At 48.9% G+C, this 23,070-nt stretch overlaps 1 protein-coding gene across 3 annotated transcripts in view; it reads left to right on the forward strand.

Moving 5' to 3' along the window:
* Window positions 1–3,660: 3,660 nt before the first annotated feature.
* Window positions 3,661–23,070, forward strand: part of CRIM1 (cysteine rich transmembrane BMP regulator 1) — a 176,605-nt gene continuing 157,195 nt past the window's right edge. For 2 of the 3 annotated variants that reach the window (XR_008558443.1, XM_054727814.1), the window contains exon 1: window positions 3,789–4,190. Coding sequence is in view for 2 of the 3 variants with exons in the window: in XM_054727814.1 (XP_054583789.1) it covers window positions 3,860–4,190 (331 nt within the window). In the remaining variant the exon portion in view is untranslated. Of the gene's footprint in view, window positions 4,191–23,070 lie in introns of all 3 variants that reach the window. The other variant, XM_054727815.1, reaches the window with a different exon arrangement.

Below are 23,070 nucleotides of genomic sequence, written 5' to 3' on the forward strand. Positions count from 1 at the left end.
GTGTGTGTTTGTGTTTTTTGTTTTTTTTTTTTTTCAGTTTTTCAGACTCCCTCTTGCCCCAACCATCCTTTCAAGTGTTTATTTTAGAGGCATTTACTAAAACCATGAGACAAGGGCCACAGACAAGAATGTTTAAATACCTTTTGGTCTGTAATTCTTCCCTCTCTCCCTCTTCCAACTCATTCACACGGGCTTGTAGTCTTATAAATTAGGCCCCCTCTGATGAGCTGTCAATCTAATGGGGTTCCGAGCTATTTACAGAACAATTTGTAATATAGCATAAATGCTGCAAGCAGAGGTCCTTACAAAATGCTATAGAACAGATCAGGGGAAAAGCTCAAGACGCTTCCCAGAGAAGGGGGCATTGAATCATGTTTCACGTATGACTCTAACTCATATATTTGTACATACTTTTCAGGGTCTATGCAATCCCTCTCAGTCCACTTTCTCCTCTGACCCCCAAATGGCACCACGTTGGGACCACCCAGCGTCTCTTCTGTATCCTCAGTCTAGTCTCTAAAGATGAGGGACTCCTTCTGTGTTTGAGCATCAATTCCATTGCCTGGGCTTCTGGAAGAAACAGCTGTTTTGTAACTGAGCTCCTAGTTCACTCTCTGGTTTCCAGAAGTTGCCAGGCCCTTGCAGGTTTATTTGCCACTGGTTATTAGGCTTCCAGTCATTACCCTGTGTTCTCCCTTGCTTCTCTGACTTATTCTCTGTCAAAGGACTGCCTGTAACTGGAGTCTTTTGAGCTGATGCATCCGTCTTAAGTTTTAAGACTTTCTCCAGTTCTAAGGCTGGCTTGAATTCCCATAAGAAATCAACCTGTATCTATACCTTCCAGGTTGTCCTAACTCTGGGATCCTAAGAAGGATGGATGGGGACCTTCATATAGTCCCTTGCCTGTGTTCAATCTCTAGCTTCCCCTAACCCTTAATATATTAACAAACAAAAAAAAAACAAAAAACACGAATAAAAACCAAGACTCTGACAAAGATTACTACTCTCTTTCTTGTCAAAGGAAAGTGATGTTCTTTTTGTGCATTTTTCCCCATCACCTGACCTTGGCCTTTCCTGTTGAGTCCTACAATGTTATCTGCTGGGTTTTAAAAATGCCTTTATACTTCCATTTGAACAGAAATACAGATAACCTCCTCTGCAAGAGTGGAAAGAGCCTTTTAACACAGCATAATGATGACAGTTTGTTGGCAAATCCCACGTGAAGTGCTGCTGCATAGTTGGGGTATAAGAAACGGCCATATTTCACAGTGTTGTGTGGCTAATTTTTTCTTGAATTTTGCTACTAGAAAATCTAGCATGTTTTAAATGACTTCTATCACTTAGTTACAATCATAGAACCTTAGGGTAAGAGGTCCTTCGGAGGTCATCTAAGCTGACCTGCACAATTGCAGGAATTGTCTCTACAACATCCTTGGAAACTAGTCATCCCAACAGCTCTAGAAGGGTTTACCTTCCAGAAAGTGAGACGCTCACTTCCCCTTTCTACTATTTCTTCTCTATTACCTTCTGATAATCACTGATCATTAATGAGCCTCTTGCCCTCCTCAGGACAAAGACATATACTTGTAGAAAGGTTTAGCTTTCTGATGCCAGCGACTGGGGAATATTCCACTGGTAACTTTGGCTTTTCCGTTCAGGATTAGAGTGGTTAAACCAAAATATTTATAATAAGTATAAATTTGTTCCGCAAACAGAGGGTTTCAAAGGCAGCTCTGTTTCCTTTCTCCTTACACCGCCATGCTATTCACTTGGGTTCATTAGTCATGAATTTCAGGGCCCACTTGGCTGCCACCTTCCTTGCAGTCAGACCATTTTGGGTAAGAAAGTCCATTGGCCATTCCCACCTCACACCTGCCGCAGGGCCTGATTGTTTTTTCCACACCGATCCAGGTCAGTTTTTGGGAATTCACTCATTTTATGGACTCTGGTGCACATCCTGTGAATGAATGGCGGGCCACTACAGAGCTGATCATTGTGAGAACCTTTTCTGACAGCCACAGAGGAGAAACCACCTCCACAGGACACATTCTGCATCGTTTCTGTTGTTTTAAAACCTGGTTTGTCATAAAGAATGTTCAGCATACAAATTATTTTTTAAATTTATTTATTGATATGAGAAAGGAGAGAGAGAGAGAGAGAGAGAGAGAAAGAGAGAGAGAGAGAGAGGTTTGTTGTTGCAGTTATTTATGCATCCATTGGTTTATTCTTGTATGTGCCCTGACCAGGATGGAACCCGCAACCTGGCGTATCAGGACGATGCTCTAACCAGCTGAGCTACTGGGCTAGGGCCATGCGTCTTCTTTATTAATATGTTCACAACAAATGAAAGAATTAGAGCCCACCATTTTTTGTCCACGAGGTTGGGAAAGAAGAGGGCACTCTGAGATGGCATTAACGATGCAGGAGATATACGGGTCTAGTCACGTCAAGACTTGTGATCATCCAGTATTCCGCCTTACTCGAGGGAGGAACAGTCAGCTCTGTTACTTTCCGTTCACCCCCTCCCATAACAGAGCGCCTCGGCACAGAGCGGAGAGACCAAACACGCAGAAGGTGGACAGCTACAATCCAAGCCAAGCTACCGCAGCCCCCGGCAGACCCCCCTCCCCCGCGGGATATTTACCCAGACCGGTTCAAAGCCCTTAATTAATTCACCAGCAGCGTAGCTGGAGGCGCCCCGAGCTTCCCGAGACTCCATTACATAATATCTTTCACAAAGTCTCTTCCCAGCTCCGAGTGAAAGATGGATTCGCATCCACTTTAACGGAGGCTCCATGCATTTACTTCCCTTTCCCGGGGTTCGATCCGGACGGCGCCCCAGCCCAGGCTGCCACAATCCCCCTCGGCCCCGAGATGGTGGGGACCCCCTCGTCGCTCTCCGAACTCAAAACTGGCCCCGGAGGTCTCGCCCTCGGGGCTCCCAGGAAGGCCACGCTGCGGGCGGGCGCTCGGGACGCGCGCCTCTCGCTGCTCAGCCGGAGCGCCCCGGACCCCGAGCCGCAGCGCCCGCGGAAACAGGCGCGCAAAGGCTCGGCCTCCAGGCCGGCTCGGTCCTCGGGCTCCCGGAGAAGGAGGAGGAGGAGGGGGAGGAAGAAGAGGAGGGGGAGGAGAAGGAGGCGTGCGAGGGAGGAAGGGCCCGGCCGCCGGGGAGGGAGGCGGGAGGAGGGGGAGGGGGCCGGCCGGCCGGGAGGGTGGCGGGGGCAGCCAATGAGCGGCGCGCGGCGCGGGGGGGGCGAGGCCTGGGATGAGGTAGGATGGGGGAGGGCGCAGCCCGAGCGGCGGAGGCTCCAGCCATAAACAAGCGCCCGGAGGAGCGGCGCAGGAGTGAGTGGAGCGGGGCGCGCGCAGCGAACACCGCGAACCTTCCGCCGCTGCTCCGCGCCCGCTCGGTGGCTCGGGAGGCGGGGACCCGCCCGGGGGCTGCGCCGTCGCCGCCGCTAGCGCCGCGGGGCCGGCCGACGCGGAGGAGGAGAAGGAGGAGGAGGCGCCGCCAGCCCGGGCTGGAGCTGAGCGCAGCCGCCGCCGCCGCCGCCAGAAGTTTGGGTTGAACCGGAGCTGCCGAGAGGAAACTTTTTTCTTTTTTCCCCTCCCTCCCGGGAGGAGGAGGAGGGGAAGCCACCGCTGGCGCCAACGCTAGTGGGCTCGGGGTCGGCGCGGCCCGCACGGGAGGCGGGGGCCTCGCCCCGCGAGAGGAGGCGCGCCCCGGAGACCCCGAGGGGGGCGGCGAGGACCGCGGGCCGCGGGTGCTGCGGCGGCGGCGCGTGTGCCCCACGCAGGGGAGGGCGCCCGCCCCGCTCCCGGCCCGGCTGCGAGGAGTAGGCGGCGGCGGCGCAGGAGGATGTACTTGGTGGCGGGGGGCAGGGGGCTGGCCGGCTGCGGGCACCTCCTGGTCTGGCTGCTGGGGCCGCTGCTGCTGCTGGCGCGCTCCGGCACCCGAGCGCTGGTCTGCCTGCCCTGCGACGACTCCAAGTGCGAGGAGCCCAGGAACTGCCCGGGGAGCATCGTGCAGGGCGTCTGCGGCTGCTGCTACATGTGCGCCCGCCAGCGGAACGAGAGCTGCGGCGGCGCCTACGGGCTCCACGGAGCCTGCGACCGGGGGCTGCGCTGTGTCATCCGCCCCCCGCTCAATGGCGACTCCATCACCGAATACGAAGTGGGCGTCTGTGAAGGTAAGGGCCCTGCGCCGCGGCCCTCTCCCTACCTGGCCCGCGCCGTCCCCTCGGCGCAGAACAAAGTTTGGCCGAGACTTTCTCCGGGGAGAGGACTCCGCGGGAGAAGGGGCGGCCCCCGCGCCCGGGAGGGAGCCCCGCGCCCCTCCGTTCCCGCTCGCTGCTCCCCCCACCCCACCCCACCCCCCGCGCTTGGCCTGCCGCGGCGAGGTTGGATTTCGTGGGTGGAGGCAGGGGAGTGTGTGTGTGTGTGTGTGTGTGTGTGTGTGTGGAGGGGGTCTCCCTCCGGCCGTGGCCAGACTCGCACGCGTGTGGCCGTTCGGGCTTGGGCTGCGTGTGGAGGTCCGGCCCTGCGCCCCGAGGTGGGGGTGCCGCGGGCAGGGGCACTGCGGAGGCTGTCGCGAGCCCCTCGGGGACGCCGGTCCCCGTCGCCCGCCCCGCGGTAGCGCAGTGTGGAGCCCGAGCGCCGCACACCCGCCGCGCAATCGGGGAGCGGAGGAGCCGTGTCTCCCTCTCGCTCCCCGGGACTCTCCTGTTATTTTTCCCTTGGCGCTCTTCCTTCACCCCCGTCCTCCTCCTCCTCCGCAGATAAATCAGCTTCCAGCCCAGGCGTCTGTCAGCCCAGGGGAAGTTACGTACGGTGGTTACTCATTTATTTATTTGCCTATTGAAGACGGCCGAAGGCTTTTTCTCCGCTGGATGGAGGGGGCTGGGGGGATGGGGGGGCCTCGCATCTGGGAGTGAAAAGTTGTTCCTGTTCGTGGCTGCTGTTCGAGATCAGGTATCTGCGTGTTTCCTCCCGCGCTGCCGGTTTCCTTTTTGTTTGACAGCGAGGATTGTTCTCCACGGAGCGCTGGGCGCGGGGTGTGGAGGCTGATGGAGGGAGAAAGCGATGAGATTGCATGGAGCCTCCCCTTCCCCCCCCCCCGAGAGAACCGCTGTAGGAGGGTGTGGGCCTGAAACTCGGCCCGCCTGCCTCGGCCTCGGGGTGCTGGTCTGGGGTCTAGACAAGAGGCAGGGAGTTCTTTTTATTTGGCTCCTGGGCAGGACTCGTGAGCACCAGTTGCAAGTGGGATCGCTGCTCGGGCTGACGTTGGGGTGATGATGCTGTTCTGGGGCATCCTAGTGTCTGAGCAGAGGAGCAGCAAGGCGAGGGGGAGGGACAGGGGCCCTCTTACTCCACCCCCCCCCGTCCCTTCCTTACTGCTCACAGCCAGCACCTAGGAAAACAGGGAAGGAAGAAGGGTTTTTTCCGAAGCACCCCTAAGTACGGTAATGGATGTGTTGGTTGTGTTGGGTACTAGAAAGAGGGTAGCAACCTCAGGGATTTGGTGGGTGTAGTCAAAGGCTTCAGTTCTGCGGTTTCCTTTAAATACACGGATGTGCATATCCACTTGTACGCGCTGTTTTTAGATTTTGGACAGGAACATCTGGGAGGTCTTGCTGGTTTGGAAGCTTCGTGGGCAGTGAGTGGAGGGAACACTTCTCAGAAGGGCCGGGTACTGCCCCCCCTGAAGACACTGGGTTAGAAGAGTTCATTTGCCTGAAATGCAAACGCCTCTCACCTGGTGTGAAGTCCCATTTTGTTTTTTTTTATGCCTCTCATCAGGAAAAACCGCCGGGAGATTAACTTCTGGTACAGTTTTATGTGTTTGACTTGGGTCATCCTCTGTGACTTGGACTGAAAGATGCATCTTTGAACCCTGCCACTCAGAGTGTACCGTTGACTGAAGCCAGCCCCTCATAAATCTGAAAAAGAACAGGCAACGCGAACCGGGGTTCCAGGCAGTGGGAACGGCTGTGCCCTGAGGAGGACTGGAGGGGTTCTGAGGATTCTCACCCTTGTGTTGTTTCTTCTTGATACATTTCTGGTGGAGGCAGTGCGGAGCCTAGGGAACAGTCATCAAGTGTTTTTGGCAACAATAGCAACCGCGTCACAGCGTATAGTTACTTTGGCAGTTGGTTGGTGAGCCTTTCATTCCTCTGAAATGATGCGAACCCCTCATAGCTTCCCTTCTTCTGGGAACACCCCATGCACGTGGTATTGGCCTTTAAAATCGTTGCTGCCATGGTTATATTTGATTTCATGTTCCCTAGCATCACTTTTCTTTTCGCAGGCCTGTTTTCAGCTTCCAAAAGGGTGTGCCCAGGGCACTTTATTTTATTTTATTTTTTAGAATTCTAAAAAGCAGCAGTCAAGTTCCATTCTGAACCCATGAATTCAAAGTTAGAAGGACAGTGTTACCTGGCACGATACATGGTTGGATTTAAACAGATATTTTCAAAAGTGTATCTGCCGTTTCCAGTATTTTCACTTTACTTACAAGATTTATGGAAAACATAGCTTAAACGAGTAACCTTTTTTCTTCTTTTTTAGAATTAAGAGGAGTCTTGTACACATCAGTAATTATTTAGAAGGTGCTGACTTTCTCTTGTTTTTCTGTTACTTTGCAAGAAACTTCTCTTATGGCCAGTGTTTCCCTCAGTTTCCATTTTTGTTCAGAGAGTCATGCCCTGAAACACGATGACCATAACTAACATGAGTAGGAATTGATACATTTTATTCATGTTGAAGTCTCTTTTGCTGCAATTTTTGCACTAAAATGACCCCTACTGGTTGTATCTGTTAATGAAAACTCTTGAAAAACTTCTTATTTAATTGGCTCCACTGAGAAAACATATTGCATGGTATAGAAATATTATCATGACTAACCTACCTGCTCTGGTGACATAATTTCAGTATAAATTACACTGCTCTTTGCCTACTTGCAGTAATTTTTGTGTTACTTCCCATACTGGTTTTGTGTGTGCGGGGTCATATTGTTAGCTGCAGCTCACGGAGTGAGTTAGATCAAGCAGTGCAGAAATGGACCCCGTCCCACTTGTGGCTCAGTGCCTTAGGCTTTTAAGGCACACTGGGCCATCGCAGGCTCTCAGTAAGCGTGCATTGGGTAAATGAACAGTCCTCTCTACAAAAAGAATGCTGAAGAAAAAATACTTTCCGAAAGGTTAAAAAAAATAATGTGAAGAGTTAGGTCCGGTGGCTCACATGATATGGACACTCGAACTTATGGGGGGCATAATTTAGATTGCTATTAAGTGTATCCTCATTAAATTATTAATTAAAAAAAGCTTTAGGGTAATTTCATTTTAAAAATTGAGCCTAGAACCAGACACCTCTGGTTTTCTCTGCTTTCTCTCAGTCTAAAAAGTGAGTGCCGCCCCAGCTGGTTTGGCTCAGTGGATAGAGAATTGGCGCACAGACTGAAGGGTCCCGAGTTCCATTGCGGGCTCGACCCCAGTAGGGAGGGGGGTGTGCAGGAGGTAGCCAATCAATGATTCTCTCATCATTGATTTTTCTTTCTCTTTCTCCCTCTCCCTTCCTCAGTGAAATCAACAAAAATAAATATATTAAATAAAAAAAAGTGAGTGCTAGCCTTGGGGAAGACCCGACTCTCTCTCCCGTTTCCAGCCATTTGGTGAGTCTTCCTGTGCCCTTGGCAACATCCTAAGTGGCCTGTTTCTTGGCTGGGCTATCTGCCTCCAGGTAAATCGCCGGGAAGCCAGAGAAACAGGTTTGCATTCTGAACTCTGGAGCAAGAAGACTGGACGGGGGACCTCCTCGGGAGATCCGAGACAAGAGTGTTGAGAAGCGACTGAAGTGGGATTTTCTAGGAAGAATGTTCTGACTGGACAGTGAGGATTATATGTTGAGATAAGGGGGTGAGGACCTTTTTTTTTCTTTCTCCTAATGTGGAATAGTGCTTATGCTTTGGTAAGGGCTGGGGAGAGGTGCCAAGGAGAGTCTCCCCTCTCTAAGTAATAAAGGGCAGATGATGGCTTGCGTGGGACGGTGTGTGGACGGAGTGACGCGGAAGCTTGTTGAGTGGCTTTGCCCTGAGACCTTGGCTGTGTTAGATCCAGGTGATCGCAGTTGAGCACCAACTTTCTGTCCTGTGGTTCTGTCCTCTTTATGGGACTTCAGTATTTTCACCACGACTGTCTGAAAAGCGCCTCCGTTTATTCCCCCAGGTACTGGAAACGTTCCTTCTCTCCGCTCTTCAGAGGGCAGCGAGTACAAGAATCAAGGCTATGTTCTGGGTACCGACAGCACAGAACAGACTGGTTTTCTGACACTGTTGCCATAATGTGTTTCATTTTCTCCCTCCCAAGTCTTCAGTTAGCATGAGCTTCGCCATGCCTGCGAGAGAGGCAAGCAGAGGGCCTGTAAAAATGCATTCATAGGGTATGGGAAGAGAAACTGATGCAAGTAAACAAGGAAATAATTAGTTCCTCCCAAAAGTAAATATTGACAAAACACAGAGAGACTATTCACTGCACATATACAAGTGACAGGACTTTCTGACCTTCACTTGGACTGTCAAGCTTTGCAAAGTCCTCCTCACTGGCATTGAGGAGTCTGGTCACATAAAAACACTTGGCAAAGGAATTGCACAGGACCAGAAAGGCAACACCAAGCAAGTCTAGAGACATTTGCAGCCGTTAACACATATGTAACAGTGACCAGGGCGGTCTACAAGGGTCTACAAGCAATATGTTGGCAGTGCAGTTGCAAACGGACAGGTTAATTTAGGAAGAAAATTGTTCTGAACAATGCTTAACGATGGGCATGGTACCCAGGTGTAGGCCGTGTTTCGTGATTTGGTGCAGGTGTCTGTGTTTTGTGGGGATTGATGAACATGCCGTGATCTGCATGAACCAGGGGATAGCTTGAGGGGGGACACCAGGGGACAGGCATTGTGAAGTTGGGGGAAATAGATAAAACAGATGACCCTGAAAAGATAATGGAGTGGGAGGACTAAAGAATGACAAATGGGAGAAGGGGAAAATATTGAATTCATCTTAGGGCAACTATGTCATCCTTTGAAGAATAATCCAAAACACATTCCAGACATTAATTGTGAAATTCCTGAAAAATGTGGGTGTGTTTAACGTCTTTCAGGCTATGGCACTGACATGAGAGATGGCAGTGCCGCCTTGGCGTGTACATACCATCAGGTGGGATGTGGGAAAGTGAGGGGAAGGTAAACATGTTTGGGGAAGCAGGTTCCTGTGACGCTGTGTTCCATACAGCACACGCAGCATCAGGATTTTGGAGGCGCCCTAATAAAGCTCCATTAATTATTGGGGGAAGAAACAGTGGACTAATCAAGCATGCGTGCATAACTAAAAGCCTTCCTTCTCAGAGACTGAATTCTCCAAAATTGAATTTTCAGAGATCTGACTTGTCTTTGCATGGAAAGCAGCCACTCATTCATTGATCATCTACTCTGTACGAGGCCCTCTGCCGGGGCTGGGGAGCAACCGGAGAGCCTGGGGACCTCTCCGATGCGTTCCCCACTCTTGACACTCTTAATCAAGATAAAGAATTAGGCAGCAAGACCTTTAAAAAGTCTACATAATAATGTAAGTTCGAGCCAAGTACAAGTGATTCTGGGAGTCTGTATGTGATTAGTTGGTGAGTGAAAGATGTGGCCAAAATTTGTTCTAGGAATCACAGGATCTGGGAGGATCTTTTCAAGCTCTGGTAGCAAAGCGGAAAAGGAGAATTCAAATTTGAACTAAATTTAACAGTACGAGGAGGAGTTCTTTGGGGTGGGGGAGGGGACCCTCCCCATTCTTAGAGCCTGTGCAATACAAAACAGTGTTTCCCAACATCTAAGAATGAGGCTGCATTCTTAACACTTTACTAGCCGTGGTTCACAATGGCAAGTTGCCTTTTGAGAGGGATATTCTCTTTGTTCTGGCTTGTTCCACCAGGCAGAGGAGTGTGGGCAGTGAACTGAGAGGCGTCCCTTTATCAGCATCTGCCAGCTTCACCCACTCTCGGCTGCTTGTCCTGGCCGGTTAGCCTCGTCAAATCATGGAAAACCTCTGTGCTCAGACAAGGCCTCCTCCGGCTTATGGACACAGGGAGGGGTTGAATATACTTACATTTAAGAAAGCTTTCCAGGTAAACACTAGCAAGTGTTCATTTTGGGCCCACATGAAAAAAAAAAAAGAAATTTAAAAAAGGTCCCTTTTTCACCTGTGACAAAATGAACAGCTTTCACGTCTTGACCTCCCTCCCCCCAACCCTGATTAATTGCCAGTGTGAAATACTTGTGTTAGAAATTTGGTTTCTGGGGTCAAACCTGCACTCCCGTTTCTTTCTGCGCATCTCAGTTTTTCTCATCTGTGTAGTGGGTTAATAATAGTGACTAAATCCCTCCCTGTGAAGCACGTAGAAGAATGAATGGCAGGTGGTAAACAATAATTATGAAGCTGCTATTCATATAAGTAAAACAACTTGATATGGACTCATTTTCTTGTTGGGCTTCACCCTCATCTACCTGAGTAATTGCTCATCAGTCGTTAAGGAGGTGGAGTTCTTAGGAAGGAAGTGAACTATTATTGAGTTCAGGTGCCTTCTCCTCCTCCCCGAAACACCCTAAGTGCATTGAGTTAAGAAGCTCATGTAAAGGCCTCTGAAGTTATTTGTGCCTTTCCCTCCTGTTGCCCGTTTGTTATACTTTGTCTAAATAGTTTCTACCAAGTTCGTATATTTTGGGTCAAAATAAGGAAGGCGGGATCTGTCATTTTCTTCATTAAGTTGTAGGAACTGTAAATGTAGAACCATTTATCTGTGGGCTATTATTTTATTTGGGAAATGGGGGCGGGGAGGGCACCTAAACTTGTATGTTTTCCTTCACATTTTATTCTGGAGGGTTTCGCCCCTAGCTCCCGGGGGCGTTCACACGGATGGCTACCACTGCATTTGGCACGGCGTGAGCCAAGGAAACCGCTTGTGTTGCACGGGGCCCCACTCCCACCTGTCGCCACAGTGGGTACAAGCTAGGCAGAAGCGGAGGCCAGACATTTAACCAGCCCGTTCCTCTGTGTTCTTGTAGCCCGCCCTGTTTCCTCGCCATCCTTCCACTCACAAGTATTGACGGAGCAGCTGCTATGGGGTCTGGGTTTTGTGCCGTATGGTGGTGCTACCACTTCTCTAAGCCTGAGTGTCCTTCCCTGTTAATAGTACTAGGTACCACCTGTGTGTGTGGCGAGGACGAAATGGGAGAAACCGGTGCTTCTGAAATGTTAATGTGCATACAGATCACCCACGCGGGTTCTGATTCAGAAGGTCTGTCTGGGTCAGGCCTGAGAGCCTGCGTGGTTAATGAATTCCCAGGTGGTGTCAGTGCCGCTGGTCCCGCACCTCACCTTTAGCGAAAAGCTAGCTCGTACATGGGCACAGAGTGTGGCATCTGAGGCCTGCTATCAGGGTAATCCCTTTCTGCCACAATAAGTAAGGTAGGGGCCCTGCCTTCACAGAGGCCGTGGTCTCATGGTGGTTAGCTGAGGCAGTTCATTATAGTCCAAGACGGATACTGCCACGCTCTGAGATACGGAAGTGCTGGCCTCTCAGGAGGACTGAGAGGGGCCCAAACTCTGACGCCGACCACGAGGAAGAATTTAGTGGAGGGCGTAGCACCAAGCAAGGCCCGAGGGTATCCTTTGCTCCCTCCTCCTGTGCACAATGTTTTAGGAAATAGGAAATAGGCATTGGGGTTAGGTAAACCTGTGTTCAAATCTCTGCTTGGTTATTGCTTTACGAGCAACTAGCTTGCTTAGTTGCTTGGGGCTTCAATTTCCTCACCTGTGAAAATGGAATTTTAATGGGTTTCTATCAAGTAGGTATCGTAGTGATTGGTGAGAATGAGTGTACATATATATTACATACATATACACACACACACACACATATATATGCATATAATGGCTAGTATTCCTGCTACCAAATAGATTGTAAAAAGAATATTAATTATAATTTCCATCCTTTCTCATTTTCTTCTTTGTTAGCTTTCTCTATGTATAAGCTTTTTAAAATTCAACTTCGTGAACACACACACACCTCCTCCACACTGAACTAAGTCTCTTTGCCAGAGGACTCCGCCAGAGAAGTTTTGGTCTCAGGTGTTTGTCAGAGCGAACGGGTCTGTGAAGCACTGAGAGCAGGGGGCCTTGAGTCCAGGGTTTCGGGACCAAGGGAACATTTCATCCGTCTGATCCCGCTCGACTGTAACTCCCAGCCCCTCTGGTGTTCCTTCAGCGCCGTGTGGACACTCGCTTGATTTTGTGGTTTGACTCCTCGACGTCCAGAGAGCTACTTCAAGTGAAGATTTTTAAAAAGGTGACACATCTCAATATTGACGGCATATGGTTTTGTGAAAGTGAATTACATTTCCTTCTATTAGACCGTTTTCTGTGAGTTTCCAGGCATCCCTGGAGATCCCGGGGATCCTGGGAGTATCGCCAGGGCCAGGTTGGGATGACTGAGGGTACAGAAGGAAGCAGCAGGCCCAGCCGACTCAGACACGAGGCAGGCTTGGGAGTGAGCCAGGAGATCGTGGCCGGCCCGGGGTCCAAGTCTTGCTCTTCTTGATCCCATGCATCCCATCCGTCTTTCATGTGGGCTGATAACTGCAGCCTCCCTGTGGGTTTTTAGTGTGGTTTTCCTGGGAAGTCTTTGTGCAACAATGCAAGGCCAGAAAAGAAGACCTAGAGTGGAAATATCTCAGCGCCTCTGTTTCTAATGTAGGTTTGGTCCCACTTGAGGAAGACAGAACTGTCTCTCTTCCTTCATGCCCGGCTTCGGAGTAAATGGCGTCGGAGAACTCACAAGGCAAATCTTTATGTTGGCCATTATGGAACAAGGAGAAAGAAATTGATGAAGATAAAAATCCTAGGGGTCAATAGCTGATAACTTTTTTATTTTCTTCTTGACAACCAAACCTCCTTATCACACAGTAGAAATTGATTTTTTAGTTATTTTTTTCATTTAAATTCTTTATTGTTGAAAGTATTACCTATGTCTCCTTTTCCCCCATTGACCTCTCCCTGCCAGCTTTCTGCCCCCTAGCACAGGCCCTCACCCCCCCTACTGTCTGTTTCCATTGGTTATGCTTATATGCATGCATTCAAGTCCTTTGTTTGATCTCTTACACCCCCCCCCCCCCCCCCCGCCCCTGGGTTTGACAGTCTGTTCCAAGCTTCTGTGTCTTTGGATCTATTTTTGTTCATCAGTTTATGTTGTTCATTATATTCCATAAATGAGATCATGTGATCTTTTTAGTATTTAGTAACATGAAACCTACAAGCAAAATGTGATAAACTTTCAAATTTCAGGGTTTCATTTAAGTATATATTTGTCAAATTGGAAAATAAACCCTAATTGGAAATGTGCTGGGAATATTTGTCTGATGAACATTAGGTGGTAATTCTATTTAAAGGTGTTGTCATTTTACATTTTTAAGTTTCTGAGAATATAGTTTGAGGAGTCTCCTCTGGGAATTTTAGCTATGTATTTAACACCCTATGGCTACAGCAGGTTTAAAAAAAAAGATATACTGTAGGGACTGTGCCTGTCTTAGTTAGCATTTCAAAACAAAAACCATAAACAAACATCTCAGATTTAAGACAGAAAGGAATTTCTGGCAGGGCAGAGTGAAACCTGAGCCTGCAAAGTCCTGGTCTTACCAGAGGTAACTTATTTAGCTTCTCATCCAAAGGCCACAAAGCAAAAACGGTTCACAGCTGTGATAAAACTAAAGGCATCACCACAGGGCAGGGCTGCGATGCCTCTTTTTTTTTTTTTTAAGTTGCCCCAAGACCTGCCCACAGGAGGCAAAGCTACCTGGAGGAAGTGTCCCCTGAACTAGACTTGCGGTGTTGAGAAGACCTTGCGTATCTAGTAGGACCACTTCGGCCCTGGAACGTGGGAGGGATCAGCCACACGGGTGGGTGGGCTCTGCCGTCCCCTCGGAGGGTGTGTTTGTCACCTGCAGAGGAAGAACATCCCATCGTCTTGTCAGAGGCAGATCTTGAAAACCTTTATATTGTTTTGCACTTTCCATAGTTTGGAGCTTTGCCTTCTTTTAAAAAAAGATATGGGCGTTTACATTCTGAAGTGGAGGAACAGGGATGGATTGCAGACAGTTTTATCTCTGAAAGCCAGCGTGGAGAGATTATGAAATGGTTAGAGGAAGATTGGGTGTGCTGTTTCTATTTCAGAGCCATTGAGTTCTCATGTTGTGGACAAATTTTTAGGGACATTCGTCACCACTATCTATGGCAAAGTGAAGGGGCAAATAAATTCTATTATTTTAATCAAAAGAGTAAGTGGGTTTGTGCATATCCTAGCTTGTTGCAGGGAGGATTTAAGGCTGCTCCGAAAGGTACATATCACAACATTCTTGTGCATGAGAATGGCTTGATAAAGCAGGGGGCGGGGGTCGTAGCTCCCAGACCCCCCTTCATTTCTTAGTAGCTCAGTAACTGAAATAAAACCTCCTGGACTTCCCTTGACTTGACTTTGCCTTCATTTGTCAAAAGGGCATTAAGTGGTTACCTGCCTGGAGGCAGGGGGACTGAACCAGGTATCTTAAGGCCCTTCTGGTCCTAAGGCCTATGTTTTTATTACACAGGAGTGCTGGGCAGGAGTCAAATATTACCTTGTGTTTGCAGAGCTAAGGAAGGAGAAGGTGGTGGTGTCTGCATGATTCTTGGCCTAATGCTATGGACAGAAGGGCTTGGAGGAAATGGCCAGGCGTTCTCCCATGGTTAGGGTTAGCCGATGGGGCGGAGACAGCAAAACATCGTTATCTCTCGGGAAGTTAGGGGCATCTTTCAAGTGCTGGCAATCTTTAAGCTTTATTAACTGGCCTAATCTGGACTCCAGGTAGAACGTATGCCTCTCTGTGCCGGCCTGCTGCTTTCGCTCTTGCTCCATTTTTTCTCATTTACTTCATTAATTATTAGGACGGTGAGGTAGGTGGGTGACAGATATGCAAAGGGAGAAGCTTGAGCAAAGACAGGCCAAAACTTGCTGAAATTCACATGCTCATTTCTGCCTCTGACACTAGGGGAGTTGAGTAATTGCTGTCTCTCCTAATACTGCAGGCAGCAGCCAAATTCTCAGCATTCTTTTACCTTTGCTGCTGTTTTCACTTGCCAGGGAGTCTCCTTTAAGGAGCTGACTGAATTTAAAGAAACATGACAGGAGTAGTGCGTGGAAGGAGAGGCCCTGGCCGGCCGAGGGGAGCACCTGGGTGCCTCATGTTGGAGGACGAAATGATTATAGCCTCTGCAGAGGGACCTGCTGCCCTCTGGCCAGCTCCTTGTCCCTTCCCTGTGTCACACTCTCCCTGTGTCACGGAGCCCTGGGACCAGGAAGCTCTTTGGCGTGCCTGTCGGATAGCAGATCTCCACTCGTGTTTCAAGTTCAGGCCAACAGGGAAGCTTGGAAAGTGGTCTGTTGGGGACTAGAAAGTTGACTCTCCCTTCGCCTGTTACCCAGTGGCAGGGCATGGCGCGCAGCGAGGTGGTGTGGACCTGTGGCCCCGACGTGTGACGTCATTGGTGGTACTCTGAAGACTGTGAGGCCCAGCACAGCCTCACCAGCCATCAGATTGCGCTGCCTTGTGGATATCCCATTTTTGCCAAGAGCAGCCTTGCAGAATGAGGTGCTAGTTAATTCCAGTTGGGCATTTGCTCGCTAACAAGTCTGCTGCATGCTAACTGCTCCGTTTGGGAGTGTGCGACAGGAGAAAGCTCAGCAGCTAATTATTATGTAGATCTCCTCCATGATTCCCACTTCCAGTTCAGTTACCTACGCTGCCATTCCCTAGCCATGTGAATTCCTTTAATTTCTTAGGCCTCTGTGATATTTTGCTTTTTACTCTCCCAAAGGTTTTTTTAAAAATTGTTTTTACATCCGGACCACTGCTCTAAGCTTACTAGTAACAGGGTAGACGTTGCATATTGTGTGACAGAAAACACTTCTAGCACTGTGGCGTGCTCTCTTTCCTCCTTTTCTTTTCTAAAGATAATATCGGAAGTGAAATCCTGTTCCGGATCTTATCCTCTCTTTTCCAGGGTAGATTTCCGGATAGCGAATAGCGGTGGCGATTGACATAACCGTGGATGGGGTGGGTGTTCTTTTACCCACCGGAGCTTTTGCCTAAATGGGTTTGCCGGACTCGCCTTTGGTATATCAATAGGTCTTTATTTGGTTCCCTTCCTGCTGGGGTGGTTGCATGTGAGCTTCAGAACTTTCAAGCGGTGCGGGCGGGCGGGCGGTAATGAGAGTCGGACTGACTGAGCCAACTCTTCCCTCTCGGAAGCAGCCAGAGGGTGCAGTTTGCTGCCCTCGGAGACAGTGCTAGGTGGTCCCTGTGGTTCCTCCCAGGCCCGCATCTTGGGCTGCGCTTTGACCCTCCTTCCCTGGCGAAGCCCTGCCACAACCCAGGGCGGGCTGGATCCCAGGTGCCCTGGAAGCCACTGGAAAGGCTTGCTTTCCAGCCGCCTTTTCACGGGCCACCCCATGGGCTGCCCGCGGCTCTCCTGCTATCTGTAGCCCAGGTATTAAGAGTTTGCTGCCAAGCGTCAAATCCTTGAGGACCCCTTGCAGTAATGGTGTCCGCGCTAACAGCTGGCAGGAGAGTTCTGCGGAGATGTTTGGAGGGGACGTGGCGTTCATTTGACACAGTGGGATACGATACTTGGGGTCAGACAGTGATAAGGCGTCGGGAAACAAGGATCCTCACCAGGAGGGGTGGACTGGCTGGCCCGCAGACGTGTGCGCAGGATGGTACAATATATCTGTAGCATCGGCCGGCGGGCCCCTGGTGCAGTTACAGATAGGACTTAGAGAGGCAGGAAGCTGTGATAATTCCTCCTCTCAAGATGTAGTTCCCTACCTTTGTGCCTCTGGACATCGAGTGTGTGCGTGCCTGTGTTCACTTGCTGCTGAGGGCTCGGCACAGATAAAGAATACTTGGCATTGTGTTAGGGCTGTGCCGAAAACAACTTGCATGCCAGGAGCAAATTAAGTATACTATCTACTCTGTAGATCAGCAAACTGAAAATGACTTCTCAATAAGTAAAGATTGTGCATTGTCCTAATACATTTGGAAAAACACACACACCAATTCTAATTAAAGTGCTCTGGCTTTCAAACTGCCTCGTTAATTGGGAGATCTCTATGTAGGCAAGTGGAGTTCAGTGAGATCACGGATTGATTTTATTTTGGGGGGGATTGGGACAAAAAGTTTTATCACCCTGAAGGCAGTGTGGGATGATTTTTTTTTCCCCCTAGTAGGTTATCAGTAAACATAGTTTTTGGCCTTACTTAGGAATTTTAGATGTGATAGCAAAAAGGAAAAACAGAAACTTAGGGTGAGAAATGGAATACCTCTGTAGGGAAGTAAGCAAGAGAAAAGAAGCCAGAAGTTGTTGTTGGAAGGAGGTTAAATTCTTTTCAAAGACTATGCTGGGAAAAGGTGAGCCCTCCGCAAGCAGGTTTATGGACTTGTGTGTTCAGGAAAGTGTGTTCGATGCTCTGGAAAGAAAAAAAGGAAAAGGTTTCCCTGCCAATAGAGTCCTGGAAAACTTGAGGGAGATAAAGTATTTACATGCTTTAATAACCTAAAACATGTCCAAAAGAAATATATAATTACAGCCACATTTGGCACTGAACATAGTCCACGTATTATATTTTTTAAACTGTGTGTGAATATGTAAGCATATGCCCTTGAGTCGGAAATGCTTGGGCGATACTATTTCTTGAGAGAATGGAAAAGTAGAAGGCATTAGGAGCTGCGCAGAGCGAGAACGGGGGCCGGCTGCCAGTAAAGACGAACAGTGACCTTTTTCTTTAGAAGGGCTGTATTTCATAGGCATAATGATCCCAACTTTACCTAAAAAAAATAATCTCAGTGTAAGAGGCATTTAACTTCCCCGAGAGCCTCAGTAATTTGCATGTTATTACAAAAAGCCCACGGGTAAGGGGAAATTAGACTCCTAAATTCAGTCCCTGACTATCCTCCTGAGGTTTAGGTTTTCCAACTTTATTTCAAGTCCGTCTTAGATGGAGAGAGAACTCAGAGATTAGGAGGTAGATGCGACACATACTGTCTAATTTCTGTTGCAACCAAAGGGATGTGTGTGTGGGGACAGGGGCGGGGGGGGGGGGGCGCGGGGGACGGGAGGGCAAAGCCAGCAACTGGAAAATGGGTGTGGTGGTGTCGGCTTTCAGATTCCCAAAGCTACCTTAACATCCTTCTCAATGTGTTCTCATCCTTCAAACCTTGCCATTCTCTGCTGGCTCCTTGGTGAAGCCTTCCTGCCCTGGCCAGGAAAAAATAATGCCATCCCGCCCCCTACCGCCACCCCCAGTGACCACAAATAGCGCTGTTCACACTGTGTTAGAGTTCACATTGCTGAACCCCTGCCTCATTGTGATCACCCGAGTGCCAGGGTCGTGTGTTATTCTAGCGCTTGGCAGACAGGAAGCATTCAATGCACATTTGTTGACTAAATCTAGACTCAAGGTCATCCAAGATATTATACAAAAACTTTTCCATCGGAGCTGTTGGGTTCACATCGTGGAAACTGAAACAAGCAACACACAACATACCTGTGGAGAGAGTCCCAGGGAGAAGTCACATCCTTGCAGAAGGAAGCTCAGAACTGGTTAACCGGGGCCGTGTCCTCTTCCTCTGCCCCTACCCCAGATCCGTCTTAGAATTTATTTTTCCAGTTTCGCCATGACAGGTTAGTTTCAGCTGTGTTTATTTTGGCAACTATGTAAAGGTATTTATTTTATTTGTGAGGACTTTTCTTCTTGCCGGTTTGTCATAAAGGTGTCATCTTTCATTCACCAACCCTTCATCAGCTCCTAAGAATTTTCCTCCGTGGGTGGGTGGGTGGGTGGGTGGCTGCTTATAACCTTCCTGCCACCAGGGATCTAGTGCTGGCGAGATGCTATGGTGATCGGCTGCTTGTAAACAACGGATAAACAATCATGAATTCCTGTACAGACGTGCTTCACATGGCCGTATGGCTGATTGATTATAATAAAACAGTGTTTTATACCTTCAGAAAACCCCGGATTGGGTCTTACACGTGTATGTGGACTGGTCAGGAGGGAGTTTAATTTAACAAGCATGTATTGAATTTTTAGTGCCATGCCCATGAATGGCACCACTTACTTTCTGCTCCAGGTGATCTCCCAAAGTCCTCAGGGATGTCTTTGGGGAAGGAAACCCTAAGCCCACGACAGAAGGGTGAAAGCCGGTGGCTGAAGAATAAAAGTGCCTCACACAATGGTTTGAACAGGAAGTCCACAGGAATGCAATATAAGGAATTTAAGAAAGCAAAATCCCATTTGGACTCGCTCCAAACCCTATGACTTCAGGGACGGAGGAATTCTTGATGACTCATGGCTGGAGTCCCAACTTGTTATGGAGCAGCACGGAGTTGTTTTTCCTTCAGCGGCAGTCATGAACTCTTTGTTGGTTTGTTTACTTGCCAAAGGTCTCAAGGTGGTTTACGAATTAGGACAGGAAGACACTAGCCACTTACGGCTGCCACAGCAAACTAGAACCTGTGGATGATACGTTCGGCACTAGATTTTCAGCTGCTAAAGGAGAGAGGTTTGGCCAAGATAAAACATCTACAGAGTCACAGTTACCCTGATGATAAGCTTGGGCACCTATACCCTTTCATCGCTAGTGAATGTGCCCAGAGCGTCCCGCTTTCTTAGGGCAAGTTTAGTTTTGATGTCTCTGCTGAAAAAGCTTCATCGTTTCCACATGTGAGATGCTCATCTCACACGTGATGCTAACTGTTCCTAACGTTATTGTCATGGTTGGTGGCTTTGTAGTCACCTACTTTAGAGCCTTTTATCCATTGCCACTGTCATTAGCAAAAGTGTTGGGGCAGGGGAGGTGGGCAGGCTGGAACTGATGGCCCAGTGAAGTTGAGGCTGTAGCGGTCTCCTTCTTTATAACGCCCTGACCAGGGAGGATTCTAAGCAAGGCAATTTCTTGAGGGCTCATGGTTGATTTTCCTGTAACTGCTTAAAACTTCCAGGTGGCCTCACGAGCGTGGGAAACTTACAATCCAGCACCCAGACCTGGGAAGCAAGTCATGTTCTCCTCCTTGGAGCGTTGCCCTCTCAAAGACCTTATCGGCAGGAGGAGAATTTAACTCGAGGGCAGATGGTGCCCAAGTCAGAGATGAGTGTATCCCAGAGCCTGTGCTTCCTGGGTCACGTGAAGGCAGCGGTGGGAGGACCCCGAGCTGTTCTTGCTGCCGGACGATAGCACAGTTACCCTCCGTCTTCAATAAAATAACTGAACGGAGACAGAGGCCTGGGAAACACACTGGAAGGAGGGAGTGCCCCTCAGGTTGAAAGCCAAGGTAAACGGTGCTTGTCACTGGAAAGGAGGCTTCCTGGCAGAGGAGAGCCGGAGGAGTGGGTGCGGAGGGGAACCACTATCAGCTGTCTCGATTGGCGTGTCCCCGAGTCCCTAAAAGAACCTCTCAGAGCCGGTTAACGGGGGAAAAGAGCCGGTTTCTGGAACCGGCCTCTGACGATCCTGCCATGCCTACAGCTGGACCCAGAGACAGCGCGTGGGGAGAAAAGGTCACATTTGTGACCTTCCTTGGAGGAAGCGCGCAGATGGGGCTCTCCGAGGGGTGGAAGCGAAGTTGCCCGTGACCTAGGGAAAGCCTCGCAGGGAGCCCGTGGACTGGCAGAAGGCAGTGGGAAGGCGTCCCCGAGTCTGTGTGCGATTTAGTTAATGGAAACATAGGCATTTTCTTTCTGTCTGTCTTTCATTATGGTGGAAAAGTATGTTATTACAGTGGACAGCTGTGCACACTTTATAAATCATGTGGTGTGTGCACACGCACACATCCATATATGCACCCTACACACGTACCCCCCGAAAATCCTCACAGCATCCATGTTCTTGTTCTGACAGTCTCTCTCTCGGGTCCGTTCTTCCATCATGGTAGCGTTTTCATCTCATTGGAGCTGCTGGGTTCCAATTAGGAGCTGTAGGGAATGCCAGCAGGAAACACATGTCTGTCTCTGGCCGTCCTTCCTTCATTCGTGTAGGTAGGTACATGGAGATTGTCTCCTGAGCCGCTTGCATAGAGCTGTGGGCATCTCGCCCCCGCGTCTTCTCTTCTGCAGCCCGTGAGGCACGGCACCGGGTGTGCAGGTGCAGGCGTCCTGCCCACGCCTCGCGTTGGGAAAGGCGGGCCGTCATAGAGGACTGCCGCTGGAGTGCCGTAGGACTTCCCCTGCGCAGAAGGCTCTTGGAGCTTGGATGCGTGTGGGAACGGGCCCTGCCTTGTAAAAAGAGACCCACCCAGGTCCCTTCAGTGGTCGCCCCGAAAGGTGTTACCCGAATTTCCCTCTCGGCGGTTTTATTTCTTGCACATCTCATTTCCCATGACTCGCTGTGTGTGCTCTGGGGAAATTTTAGGCCCTCTAGCTTCTTTTTAAGAAAATTGTTATAAAGGCAACATAACTTTACTAGACAGTTTGGGAAACAGAGAAACTGATTGAAAAATGCTCTTGGTCCAAACACAAGAACTAGTTTTTTGTGTGTGTTTGTTTTTTGTTTTATACACACACACACACACACACACACACCCACCCACCCACCACACTCTGTTAGTCTCCTTCTCAACACATATTTTATTTATCATACATCTTGTATCTTGCCCTTTTGCACTTAAAATGACATCGAATGCGTTTTCCTATGTTGCTATATAGTCTTCGTTATTATGACTCAAGCTGATTAATGAAGGTGGACTGATTGCATATTTCAACTCTGTTTCCTCTCCACCTTTCAAAGCTTTCAGGGCTCTAGAAGAGGGGGAGACGGGGGAGAAGGCAAGGGGGCGGGGAGGATAGGGAAGGGCAGGAGGTCATTCCAGGTGAATTTAAGAGAAAATGCTGTGCAGCTTAGCTTGTATTCCTGAGTGCCCAGGCTCTCCAAGCAGATGTCCACAGTTGTCTCCTCTCCCCTTCCTGACCCCCCTGCACCTGAGCGTCAGCTCCTGTGTGCACGGGGCTGAGGCCTGAAGACTGTGGCCCTTCATTATCTTGTCTTACATCTTTGCTACCACCAGGACTGTTCTGACTCTGAGGGCACTGAAGCTTTTTTTTCTTAAACGGTTTCCTCTGTTAAGTAACTATTTATAGGCTTTGTGCAAATAGCCAGCCCACTGGGTAGGCATGTTTTAATTCTGTTACTTTTTTTGTAGTGCCTTATTGGATTGCAAATGTTTATTTAGTATGAAAAATGGGCATAATTAACTGCGTCCTAAATAGGGACTAGCTGTTAATTTCAAGATTAATTAGCAGCCTTTGTGCTTTGCATCCAGGTGACATATGCTCTGATTACCAAGGACTTTATCTGAGGATTTAAAATAGTTTTCCACTTCCACCATTTTAAAAATGAAAACCAGAGGCCCAGGAGTTATCCAGCGGCACTTGAGACGTAAAATTTGGAAAAACTTGGATCATTTTCGGGGTTAAGTTTGTTGAAATTCTATGAGGAAAAAAAAGATATTTTTCCCCTTATTATTATTGGCTGATGTACTGATAAGTGACTTTTACAACTCAAGATACTGGTTTCATATTGCAAAGGTTTATATAGCATCTGTTGTACTATTTCAGATTCATTTCTGTAATCTTCATTTTAAAATACAAATTCTCACCCAAAACCAGTTGTGCAAACAGGATGTATGCAAAATGAAATCGCCAGGCTTCAGATATATTTTATAGACATTTTAAGTGCTTTTTGGTTTATCAAGAGAAGGACGAAACGTTGATTACTTCTTTAATATTAAATGACTGTTTCTGAGTTACAAATCTTTGAGGATTTATAAACCGTGGATGATACCCACCAGTTAAAAACTTCCAACCCAGGAGACATTGGCCCTGCACCTGGCTGCTTTTCTGTTGGAGATCGTGCCAGTTCAGACTCCTTTAAGCCACATCACGTAGCAAAGC

The sequence above is a fragment of the Eptesicus fuscus genome, chromosome 16 (genome assembly GCF_027574615.1).
Source record: "Eptesicus fuscus isolate TK198812 chromosome 16, DD_ASM_mEF_20220401, whole genome shotgun sequence".
Lineage (NCBI taxonomy): Eukaryota > Metazoa > Chordata > Mammalia > Chiroptera > Vespertilionidae > Eptesicus > Eptesicus fuscus.